The sequence below is a fragment of the Panthera onca genome, chromosome A2 (assembly GCF_046562875.1).
Source record: "Panthera onca isolate mPanOnc1 chromosome A2, mPanOnc1 haplotype 2, whole genome shotgun sequence".
Classification (NCBI taxonomy): Eukaryota; Metazoa; Chordata; class Mammalia; order Carnivora; family Felidae; genus Panthera; species Panthera onca.
The window spans coordinates 80,439,601-80,452,979 of NC_138340.1; the positions used below are offsets into that span (position 1 = coordinate 80,439,601).

At 34.7% G+C, this 13,379-nt stretch overlaps 1 protein-coding gene across 3 annotated transcripts in view; it reads left to right on the plus strand.

Moving 5' to 3' along the window:
- The window catches only part of ORC5 (origin recognition complex subunit 5), an 85,303-nt gene that overhangs the window by 50,087 nt on the left and 21,837 nt on the right, over nt 1-13,379 (plus strand). For all 3 annotated transcript variants that reach the window (XM_060628465.3, XM_078442543.2, XM_078442542.1), the window contains exon 12: nt 1,196-1,306. In XM_060628465.3, coding sequence (XP_060484448.2) covers nt 1,196-1,306 — 111 coding nt within the window. The remainder of the gene's footprint in view (nt 1-1,195; nt 1,307-13,379) is intronic.

Genomic DNA, 13,379 nt, shown 5'->3' on the forward strand with positions numbered 1-13,379 from the left:
TCAGGGTTTGATAAAATTGGGTACTGGGTACATTGTTATTTGTTATATCAGCCTCTGTATTTTTTCTAAGGGTTTGAAGTGTTTGATGAGAAAGGATATAAAGTTTAAGACCTGGAAAATGATTTCTGAACTATTTTTTAGATATAAATAGCTGAGGTAAACGTTTTGTAATTCTGTGTAGGCATTTTTCTTTAGACATTCTTCTTTTTTCTTCTTTAAAGAAATAGTTATTCTCTTGCATGTAAGTGAAGATTTCCATTTATTTGCCATTGCTTAATATAGAGTACTTAAATTCTAGCAGTGCTACTAAAATTATCTTACCGAGTGGACCTTGAGTACTTCGGTTTTCTTTTTTTTTCATGTTTATTTGGGGGGGGAGAGAGAGAGAGAGAGAGAGAGAGAGAGAGAGAGAGAGAATGAGCGGGGGAGGGGCAGAGAGAGAGGGAGACACAGAATCCGAAGTAGGTTCCAGGCTCTGAGCTTTTAGCACAGAACCCTATGTGGAGCTTGAACTTGTGAACCAGGAGATCATGACCTTGAGCCAAAGTCAGACTCTCAACCAACTGAGCCACCCAGGTGCCCTGAGCACTTCAGTTTTCTAATAACAAGTAATTGTATCATGTGACTTTGTACACAAGTATGAACGTTTTATAATTTTTCAGTTTTTAAATTTTGTGTTTCAGGCTGACAGCGTATTCACAAATTACAAAATATTTTATAAGTTTTCTAAGCTAGTATTTACTATAACTGATCTTTTTAGAATTACTAATGTGGAACAAATGTATTTTCCTGGTGATGGAACACAGAAGAGTGAATAATGAGCAGTAAGGAGTAAGTTCTATCTAGGAGTTAGGACCTAGACCCTGGTTTTGGATATGCACTGTTTTGACAAATGACTTGGCTAACTCACTGAACATCTAATTACAGCAGCAAAATAGGTGTGATATTCAGGATGTTCAGGACTGAGATGAATGAATTGTCAGTTGTTTTAATATCTGTTTATGTTAAGTCAGAAAAACTTGAAGGAAATGTTCAAAAAATTCATGATCGTATCAGCTAAGGTTTTAAGGTAGAGACTGGAAGTTAGAATTGTTAGGGTCTTTGGGGAACAATATACATGTTTTGTTACAAGGAATTTGTAGTACAGAAAGTGTACTGCTGTAAAAATAAAATCCGTGTTCTTTTGTTGTTACAGACAAGCAATCATCTTCTCGGTCCAAAACCATTTCCACTTGACAGGTTATTAGCAATATTGTATAGTATCGTGGATAGCAGGGTTGCTCCAACAGCAAACATCTTTTCCCAGGTAAGCTTACTGATAGGTTATTATCTGTCATCTTCATTTTTATGGAATAATTCTGGTAGTATAGTTGGTATAGTTCCAAGCATTTAGATTTTTAGTCAGGATATGTTACCGTTTTAACTGTGGAATGAACTTTGTTCTTGGTAAGTACTTGAAAATTCCAAATACAGCATCTTTGAGGATATCCCTGAATATGCTTCTATTTATAGGTATAACTTGATGACAAAAACAACTTGATATTTTTGGATGTTTTCTTTTTTCAATAAAGGAATTTTTTTAGTGTTTATTTTTTAGTAAATAGCAAGCGGGGGAGGGGCAGAGAGTTTGGGAAAAGAGAATCTCAAGCAGGCTCTGTGCTAACAGCCCTGATGTGGGGCTCGAACTCACGAACCGGGAGACCATAACCTGAGCCGAAATCAAGAATTGAATGCTTAACTGACTGAGCCACCCAGACTCCCCTCAGTAAAGGAATTTTTAAATTAAATGATTATAATTATCTTGCTGATTAAATAAATAAGTGGCTTCATGATTAAATTGAAGAATTATAATGTAGAAATATAATCTAATGAAGACAAAATGTTTAAAAACTTATTTATAAGAAAGTAATCTATGATATACTTATTCCTCATATATATATCTTATAAATTGACAGAATGATTTAAAAAAAAATGCTTATTTTGAGAGAGAACGAGTGCGAGCATGAGCAGGGGTGGGCAGAGAGAGGAGAGAGAGAATCCCAGGAGGCTCGGTGTTTCAGCACAGATCATGGTGTGGGGGCTTGATCTCATGAACCATGAGATTGTGACCTGAGCTGAGCCACCCACGTGCTCCCACAGTATGATTTAAAAAAAATAACTTCCCAGAATGGTTAAGTTCTCAGAATTTTCACTAGATGGCAGCAGTAGCATAAAAATATGAAATATGACTTTTTTTTTTAAACAAAACAGTCATTAAGGTTTTTATTTCAGTTGACATTTTAAGAAAAACCTATTAAAAATATGGTCACAATAGATTTCTTAATTGGCACATAAAAACAATTCTTACCACATGGTATGAATGACTAGAAGATAAATGAATGATGTGACTAATATTAATGAAAAGCACTCACCTCAGATTTTGCAATGAGCATTTTGTTTTATGTATATTTAGGTTGAAAAATATGTAACATAATAACATTTATGTTACGGATGGTGGTAACTTTTAAGTTTTCATTTAAAGAAGACTTTGAGAACCAAAAACAGATATGTTCTCGACATTCTGCACCCTGAAGTTAGATAATTTTTGTATGTCAGAATTTATAGAAAGTTCTTATCTACATTTATTGTGTCCTTGAAGAAAGGTATTCTAGTTGGTTATTAGGCTATGTAAATAATAGCTTAGCTAGATTGGTAGCCTTAATGCTGTTAATTTTAAAAATCTAATTCAGTTTTAATCTGTATTACAGGGATTTTTTTTTCATATATATTTTTAAAAAACTTTGCCTGAAATTACTTTTTAAACTTTTTTTTAATGTTTATTTATTCTTGAGAGAGACAGAGCACAAGCAGTGGAGAGGGAGACAGAGGGAGACACAGAATTTGAAGCAGGCCCAAGGCTCTGAGCTGTCAGCACAGAGCCTGATGTGGGGCTCGAACTCACGAAACATGAGATCATGACCTGAGCCAAAGTCGGACACCTAACCGACTGAGCCACCCAGGCACCCCTGAAATTACTTTTTAATCAGACTTTGCATTTTGTTAATAGCTTTCTACATACACTACATGACATTTATGTTTTGTTTCTGCTCTTGCAATAACTGTGAAACAGAAAACAGGTATTATGAACTTTTTATAAGGAATTGAGCCTTAGAGAGGTTAAATGATATTCTCAATATGACACAATGAATAGATCTTTGAGAACCAAAGCCTAGAGAAGTGAGGCAGACAGTTCTAAACAGAAAAGGAAGGCATTTGCATCACATGTGATTGTATTTCACAGATGCCCCAAAATTACCTTGTTGGGGAATGGAAAGAAAGATAATAAGTGGGGTTTTTTCCCCCTTCAGAGAACTTGTAATTTATTCTAGGAGGGAAAAAGCATGTACATAACAATAATGCTATAAGACTGTTAAATGGATGCTAGATGGTGCTACTGAGAATTTTAGAGCAGAGAGAGATCACTTTTGGATAGGGCAAGATGAGAGAAAGATCACTTCACAGAAAAGGCACAAAATGGAGCTGGGCTGTGTGCAACGAGTAGGGTTGTTTTTTCTGTAAGGATTTCTAGTTTACATAAGTGATAGGTGTTTATTGTACAAAAATGAGAAAATAGATAAATAAAAAGAAAAAGTAAGAGAGAAAGCGGACATCTTACTTCCAGTGAGTAGCATCCAGTTAGACTAGAGATTTAAGGGGGGGGTGATAGGAGCAAAGGTGTGGGACTAAGAAAAAGCTAGACATGTTCGTGAACTGTGGCATCATTTTCATTGAAAGTGGATGGTGCTGCATAGTAGCAGTGGTAGTAGTCACTGGAATTGGGAGCCAGTAGTCTAGTTCTGCCACCACCACACATCGTGCCTTGCTGTTGCTGCCTTATGTATCGTACCTTACGTTGGTAGAGCAGTCTTGCGCATGCTAAGTTAATTGTTATAAAGGAGAAGGAACTGAAGCTCAGAATGCCTAAAAGATCTGCCCAAGATCACACAGCAAGTCACTGGCAGCATCCAGATTTAGATGCAGCTTGTCCCCAGAAGTATGTCTAGGTTTATAGGGATAGACAGTCCAAAGCACCAAGAGGTTGCTGATGTAGAGATTTACTACTCTGAGGCTTTGATCGTAGATAAACAGTGTCACCAGTTTTTATGCTTTCAACAGTGTCTAATGTAATTAAGGCCTAGATGTATCTTTATGTTTTTAAGGAAGTTAATTTATCTTCAACCTTAAACACCTAAACAAATTCTTGTTCTTTATTTTTTCTCACTAGCAGTAATCAAACTGGCAATTTTGTATGTTTAAAACATGGTTTTAAATGAATTTGTGTTCATTGGATGACAGCTCATTTAGGACTTGATCTCAGTGATTCCCATTTGGGATACAAAGGGTGAGGGAACACAGATGGATAGATATAACTAACCCTATTTGCTTGGTCAGTGAAGTAGCCAAGAAAGTCAAGTAACATACAAACCCTGTTTAAGAACAAAATGTGGCTGAAATCACATTCAGAAAAAGGGTATTTCTCCTACATGCTTATTTTTTTCCTTCCCATGGATTCCCAGATCCTTTTGTATTTTCTCCTTTTCATTCATCAACTATGCTCTTGCCCATAGGAATCACAGTTTACCTATGCACGTTTAATTTTCTAAATGAAAAAAATAGGACATTTGTATTGGCATTGCTTACTTGATATGGACACTAGATGGCAATATTGCTGCATTCTAGCTTTAAGATGCACTAGGAAAACCGCTTTGACTCCTTTATATAGTCTTTCATGTTTAGAGAAATCTGTTAATTTCAAAAACTGGTTTATTTGAACAAAAATACAATTGCCTGAAGATGGATAATGAAATATGTGTGTGTGTGCACATATGTGTACACGTTCATGAAAATGTAAAGATTGGTAAAGAATTGTGTTGCATAAGTATTTTCCACTTAGAAGAAAGTTATTTTCTTTTGGCTGTAATGTGTCTATATGAGATGATAATGTATTATTTTTCTACTCCCTTGTTCTGTATCCTTTAAGGATTTATTTTATAGTAATGTGCTGTTACATGTTACATAATTATTTAATAACTTTTTACATATGGTAAATTGATCAAGGGGCACCTGGGTGGCTCAGTTGGTCTAAGTTCGGCTCAGGTCATGATCTCACAGTTGGTGGGTTTGAGCCCCATATCAGGCTCTGTGCTGTCAGCACAGATCCTGCCTTGGATTCTTTGTTTCCCTCTCTCTGCCCCTCCCATGCTTGTTCTCTCTGTCTCTCTGTCAAAAAAATAAATACAAATTAATTAAAAAAAAGGAGAGGCTTGATTCTACTCCTGTTAAAAAAAATTGATCAAATGTGGCATATATGTTCATGATTTCTTGACGTGAAATTTTATTTCCATTGCAAGATTTCAAGTCCAGTTAAATCTAATCTGTAAAAAAGCTATAAAAATAGTAGGTTAAGGAATCTTTAAAGTTGTTAAAATTCCAGTTAAGAATGATAATCAAATTCATAATGGGATTAGTAATAGTAGTACTGTAATTGTTATTCTTCTGAATATGTTCTTTATCAAATTTTAGACAAAATTCTATTCATTAATCTTTTAGTCTCATAACTAGGTAAAATAATATTACCACATTCAACATTTTACAATAGATTAATGCTCAGATTGATCAAATCGAAACATGGTTTTTAAATTTTTCTGAGACTTTCAAATAAGTTTAGGCTTTTGCAATTTAATACAATCTTGTAGTCAGGGACGTGGATCATTTAAAAAATTTTCACTGACCTAAAACAAATATATCTCTTATATATGTATCTGAGCTTTGTGAATGGCAAAGCATTAATTCTGATGTTTTCATTCTTTGTCAGTGTGGCTAGAATGGATAAACTATGCCATTTAAATACAGGAAGTGGTCAAGGTTATAGGTATTACTTTCAAATTTTAATTTGATTAGATATGTTATTGAAGACCACTTATCTTTAGAATAGATACTACTGAATTGTCTTTTTTTCAGAAGCATATGAAAACCAGTTATGCTTCTTCATCTTCTTTTTCTTTGATGAAGAATGGTAATTTGGAAATTTTTTGCACCGTCTTGTTCAAACTTTTGATATTTCTGTGTCTTCTCTTACTCATCCTTGCCCACCTCCTCCATAGTCTTGTAGTTAGGTGAAGATAGTGGGAATACAGTTCTTTAAGATTGTGGCCATGTGTATCACTTATTTTAAAATATTAAGCCATATTGCCTTCTCTTTTCCCAGAGATAAATTTGCTGAAGAGTGTATTTCTGAAATTATTGGTGTAGGTTTTTAAAGTGACTTTTATAAAGGAAAGTTATATTTAAAAATTTAAGGACATTCAATTATACATATATTACATATTATCATTGATCTTATTTGATCAGTTAGCATTTTGAAAAATTATTTTTAAAGATAGTTCACTGTAATTCCACAATTCAGGAGTTTTAAAATAATATAATTATTATATTGCTATATTATAAGAAACAGTGCACTCTAAATTAATGTCAAGAAATAGCCGAAAGATATGAAAAGGAACATACATTGTTCCTTTAAAAAATAGTTCTAGGGGCACCTGGGTGGCTCAGTCGGTTAAGTGTCTGACTTCTACTCAGGTCATGATCTCCTGGTTCGTGGGTTCGAGCCCTGCATTAGGCTTTGTGCTGACAGCTCAGAGCCTGGAGCCTGCTCCTGATTCTATGTCTCCCTTTCTCTTTGCCCTTCCCCTACTCATGCTCTGTCTCTCAAAAATGAATAAACGTTAAAAAAAAATAAAAATTAAAAAATTAAAAAATAATAGTTCTATGTGCCATACTGACAAATTGATTTTTTTTTGGTAATTAATATGTAATTTCTGAATGGCTTCCTATTTAGGTGTGCATAATTTGATAAGGAAAAGATTAAATTAAAATGTCCTTATAAATTGGGGCACCTGGATGGCTCAGTCGGTTGGGCACCTGACTTTGGCTCAGGTCAGGATCTCACAGCCTGTGAGTTCGATCCCCGCATCGGGCTCTGTGCTGACAGCTCAGAGCCTGGAGCCTGCTTCAGATTCTATGTCTCCCTCTCTCTCTGCCCCTCCCCTACTCATGCTCTGTCTCTCTCTGTCTCAAAAATAAATAAAGAACATTTTTTTTAATGTCCTTATAAATTTATTATCATTTTTAAGAGTATAAAAAAGAAAAATCTTGAGCAAAGTATAACATACAGGTATATTTTTTAAAAAAATACACATTTCCATTTCTACTTTCTCTGCTTTTTGAACTCATGTCATGATGCCTTATACATACTGGAATATATTTGGACTATATTTCTACATCAGTTTAATTTTTTGGTCATGAATCAACTTGATCTTTCCCCACAAAGATTGCATTAATTGCAGTAGCATTTAGATAACTTCATGCTTTCTACTCATTTAGTTGTGGTTTATAAGCTCTACAGGATATATTTAATAATTTTGATAATTTCCAGATAATTATCAGTCAGAATGCAGAATGATAATTTAGTTATTTTACCTGTGCGAGTTTTCTGAAGCAGAGGCTTCACCTCTAATTTATCATAGCTGGAAGATGTTTTTGCTGTACTTGTTAGGACTGCTAACCTTTATTCAACCAAAGCCAGATTTTTGGCATTTTTCTTCAAATATAGGTAGATGTACAGTAAATTTGTATAATTTCCTGCTTTTTTAAAGTATAGAAGGGATTTTGTTAATATTATTTATTTCAAAAACATTTAAAAATAAAAATTTTAGGAGCGTCTGGGTGGCTCAGTTGGTTCAGCGTCTGACTTTGGCTCAGGTCATGATCTCACTGCTTGTGAGTTCAAGCCCAGCTTCCGGCTCTGTGCTGACAGTTGAGCCTGGAGCCTGCTTTAGATTCTCTGTCTCCCTTTCTTTCTACTCCTCCCCTGCTTGTTCATTCCCTCTCTCTCTCTCTTTCAAAACTAAACATTAAAAAAAAAATTAACAAACGTGTTTGTTGAATCTTTCCTTTTGACATGCCTTGAACTTAGTGTTGTGGAACATGATTGTTTTATACCTGGTCATAATTAAATTTTGCCAATATCAAATTAAATTTAGTTGTAAGTAAATTAGACTCAATTAGTTGTGTTTATTGGTATCAAACAATCCCAATTAAGACTTGAAACTTGTTATGGACAAATAAGCAGTGTATTATATTCGGCTTATTATAAACTAGGTGGCTCTTAAAAAGTCAAATGGGTATATATCAAATGCTTGGTGATTGTAGATTATACTATTACATCTCTCTTTTATATACAATATTTCAAACTATTTTTGTAAACTTTTAACGAAAACTACTTTAACCAAATAAACTGATTTTATAGATTTTACTTATAATTAGAAAACTTCTTTACCTTAAAAAAATTAGTTTGCATATTTTATAATATTATAGTTGTTTGATACATATTTTTACAGGAAAAGTAATAACATTTATTAAATACTAGCTAGTCTCCTAGCATCAGAAATCATAGTTGATGAAATACTATCCCATAGACATACTGATTAGATAAGAATTTGAACCTCATAAACATAAAGAGTAATGTCCTAAAATCTAGCTATAATATATTATGAAGCGAGTTTAAGTATCATTATTTTCTATTTCTATATATTAAAGGTAGCGAAGAAAACAGACAGTTTTCCTGAAAATAGATTCTCTGCATAGTAGAGTATTAGAAGATATGAAAAGCTATTTTTTGGTGATTTGTCTGTGCTTCATTTGGCTTGTAATCACATTCCAGTGTCTCTGTTATATCCAACTTAAATACTTGATGGTATTAACGTAAATTATATAAATCGCAGAAAATATCTTGAATGCTAACATTTTCTAATAATCTTATTATGTTTTTTTAAACCACAACTGAGATTGTGGGACATTTCATTGCAAACACGGTTAGGAGGCTTACTTAATGTCTGCTTCACTGATGAATATAAGTCAGCAGGGGTGCTGTTTGACTGAGGCAGGCCCTTCTCTAGCCTTGAAGAGCCTGACTGCCATGATGCTTAGTCTCCACTGGTGCAGTAAATTAGATTCTCGAATCCACTACTACCCCTAATGTGGATGTATTACTATTCTGCCATCAGGCCTCTCTGTAGTAGGTGCTTATTTCTGCAGATTTTTAAAAAACTATTTAGGGATGTTTCATATTTCAAAAGAGTCAAGTTACTTTTGTGGTAAAGAATACTAATATAATCATTACCAAAGATTAAAAAAAAAAAAGGGCACAGTATATTTTACTCTATTGCCCAGGTTGAATTTCTTGTCATCTGTAAAAGAACAGTGTTTACCCCTACACTACTCTTCTCATGTCTTCCCTAACTCTGGTATTAAATTTCTTCAGTGTAGCTCCTTTGCCTTTGTGAATATATCAGCCCAGCAGTAGGCATTTTTATTGAACTCTAGAAAAATGGAACCATTGCTTAAGGGTGACATGTAAAATACTGCCTAAGGGATAAAAAAAAATGCATAAATTATGCTTTCACCTTTTGAGTAAAATAATATATTGGTACCTTATTTTTGTAGGCAATATTTTATAACTACCTTTCTCAAAGCTTAGTAGTGCCTCTAATAAGTATACCAAATGTATACCCTTTGTTCACATTTTGGGGGCAAATGCATTCAACACCAATAAATTTTATTTGGCTTGGCAGAATTTTTTGCTGAAAACACAAAGGAATGTATGGAAATGTGCCTTCGCTTGCCTATTTAAGAGAACCTGTATTGTTAATATAGTGACTATTATAGGCAAATGCATACCTTAATTAGAGCTTTATGACTAGTTTGTCTTAATGAGGAAAGGAGTTTCAATAAGAATAGGTTAGGAGTTAAATGATTTGGAAAAATCTACATCATGGAAATGTGTGCTACATATTAAAATACTTTTACAAAAAGATGATTAGAAGAAGCGTTGATGCTTAAGGGGTTTTCCAATGAGAAATTGTCTTGATTCCTTGTCAGCTCACAACTAATTAGAGTCTTTGGGAGGATGTTGGCCTCACCTGCCCATACAAAGACATATTTCAGTAGCTGATGCTGCAGAAAAGTCCTTATCCTTTCCCCTAGGTGAGAAATTGGGGTTCTCAGTGCTAAGTCATCCATAGAACCTAATTGTTCCCTCAACTTGGACTCTCTGAATGTGATAGTTAGAATTGAGAGTAGTCATGCCCTATTGATAGTTAGGAATCAGAAAGGGAAATAAACTTACCCTGAACTGTCTTGTCTCCTCCCTTAACTTCAAATGCTGTGTGTCTGCTGACATCTTTTCAGTTCTGTATTTCTAGCCCTTATCCTAGCTCTGGACCCTAATTGCCAACTGAACAGTCATACATCAATGTGCTGTGGTCATCACACACTGAATGTATCCAAAACAAAAATTATTCCCTAAACCTCTTTCTGTTTTTTCAGTGTTACCTAGATTTCAGAACTAATTATTTATTTATTCAGCCTTTAACAAAGCACATACTTTGTGGTATGCACAATGTTAGGTGCTAGAAACACAAAGATAATATAGGTATTTTTTAGTTCAATGGAGAAATCATCTCTGAATGATTTTGTCTCCATTTACTTGGTCACCAAGTCCAATCTATTTTTCCTCCTAAATACAGATGGTTCTTGGATATATTCCTTTCTTTCCCCATTGCCATGACCTTAAATCTATATTTTCTTTGTCTCCTAGACTATTGCACCATTGTCCTAACTGGTCTCCCTGTCACCAAGTACTTTTGAATTTATCTTCCATACAGTCGTCAGCATAAATCTTAAGTAAATTTGATCTTGTTTTTCTGCTTACATTAAAAAAAAATTTTTTTTTTAATGTTTTTATTTATTTATTTTGGGAGAGACAGAGCACAAGTGGGAGAGGGCAGAGAAAGAGAGAGGGAGAGGGAGACACAGAATCCAAAGCAGGCTCCAGGCTCCAGGCTCCAGGCTCCGAGCTGTCAGCACAGAGCCCAATGCTGGGCTCAAACTCATGAGCCGTGAGATCATGACCTGAGCTGAAGTCACACGCTTAACTGACTGAGCCACCCAGGTGCCCCTCTGCTTGTACTGTTTTAAATGAGTTACATTATCTGTAAAATCGTTTCTCCATTCCATAGCATTTCCTGTAAGTTTCTTCACAAACTGGCCCCATTTTCTGCCACTTCCTACACCATTCACAGTAAGCTGTTTCCTCTCTGAAAGCACAACCAGTTTTTCCTTTATATTGTTATATGTGCTTTTCCCCTACCACTGTTGAGCTCTCTTTTATGCTTTGTGATCCACACCCCCCAAATGCCATTTCTCAATTAATCCACATTTTGCCTCCCTCCCTATTATTCATTCTCTTCTCTATAATCAGATAGTTGTGTTTGTACTTAACCACTCGCATCCCTCTCATAATTGTGTTATTACCATTTTATTATGTGTTTATCTTCTCTGATATCATGAACTCTTTGAGGTTGCAAAGACCTTGTCTTCATTTTTGTGTCTCTCACATAGTGCCTTGAATGTGAGATTCACTCATTGAATGAATGGTTTCCCATTCTCTTAAGCTTGCAGTTATGGTCTTCTTAGAGACTAAAGATTTGCAGTCATTTGTGTGCTGATTAAGTTCTAGGGATTATAGGCATTATTTTTAGTTCCTCTATGTAAAAACGTACATGCCAGTTTTTGTTTATCTGAGCATAATTGGAGACTAACAGTCCACTCCCCACCTTTTTTTTTTTTAACTAAAAATTCCAAAGATGAATTTCCAGAGATGATGATTTTAAGTTGAACAGCTTTGACAGCATTTACCTATCGCTTCTATTGCCGCGCTTATCATCTCCACCTCATGTGTGGAGAACTGTCAGTTGAACTCTCTTGATGTATGCCACATGCTCATGAACTATCACGTCACCTGAAATCAGATCAAATGTGCTTGTTGGGTTGTGTGAACCTCATGCATTAACATATCATATGTTAAGTTCTTTTATTTAAATAATTTAATATGTTTCAAGTTATAAAGCTCCTCCAGGACAAACAGGACAGGGTATTTCACAAATCAATTGACATAGATATCAACCTATGAAAGTATAAAAATAATGAGCATGTTAAAAATTAATTACAGTTGTAAATTGATTTCCTTTCGTTGGCAGAAGGAACATAGTTTATTAGCCCAGGAGCAGGTTCACACTGTTTTAACATCAAGCACTTCCAGCTGAAGCTTGTTAGTGACTGCCTCTCAGATTAAGGAAAAAAAAACCTCACTGTGGTACATGAACTCCTCTTGTTAAGACATAAATAATCAGCTCATCCCCTACATGGATGAGAACAAAGAACATAATAGTATACAGAGCAAAGATTAATTAAGTAAATATTGCACGACCCCATTTAAGATGTTAATTAAAAAATATCCAAGTGTAAGGAGGTGTTCACTTTTAATTTTTCTTTGTGAATGCCTCTGTCATGACATAGGTGCTATTCACAGGAGAAAAATACATACTTTGGCACTTGAATTAGGCAGATTGATTATTTTAAGCTAAAGTAAAATAAAATTCTTTGTGGTTAGTATGTTGCTAATGCATGAAAGCTAGGGAAATAACATTCTTTTTTGATCGTAAGATGCTTCAGAATTTTAGGGGTTTTGTTCATTAAAAATTTTTTTTTTAAATGTTTATTTTGAGAGAGAGAGAGACAGAGCATGAGCAGGGGAAGAGCAAAGAGAGAGAGAGAGAGACAGAATCTGAAGGAGGCTCCAGGCTCTGAGCTGTCAGCACAGAGCCCGATGTGGGGCTTGAACTCACAAACTGCGAGATCGTGACCTGAGCCGAAGTCGTATGCTTAACTGACTGAGCCACCCAGATGCCCTTTGTTCATTTTTAAACCAAGGGCTAAAAACCAGAAATTTTATTTTGAGGAAAAACATCGGTGGCAACATATGACTAAAACTTAACACTAATATTAACTAGTTCCCAAAGCTCTTTTTTCCCCTTTTCTCAAGTTATGTCCGTATCTTCAGCTAGATCCTGACTTATATTATAGTCCCCTCCACCTTTTTTTTTTTTTTTAACTTTATTCTGTATTCCTGGCACAAAATCCAAATCCTGACTTGGAAAAACCAACTCCCTAGGCTACTTTCATGTTCATTTGAATTTCATTCATCTAGATTTGAGCTTGACACAATAGACAAGCAGCTGTGGAAGACAGTACATAGTCTCCTAAAATCTGGAAATTATTGGCAAAAGAATATGCTTTAATAGGTAATAGAAACCAAAAAGTGGGGGTAAATGATTTCCATACAAAAATTTAAACTTACTTAAATAATTAAAATGACACTTCTTGAGAATGATTTCAATGTTTCAGGAAACACCTTTCCATTACTTTTGCTTTTTAAAAGT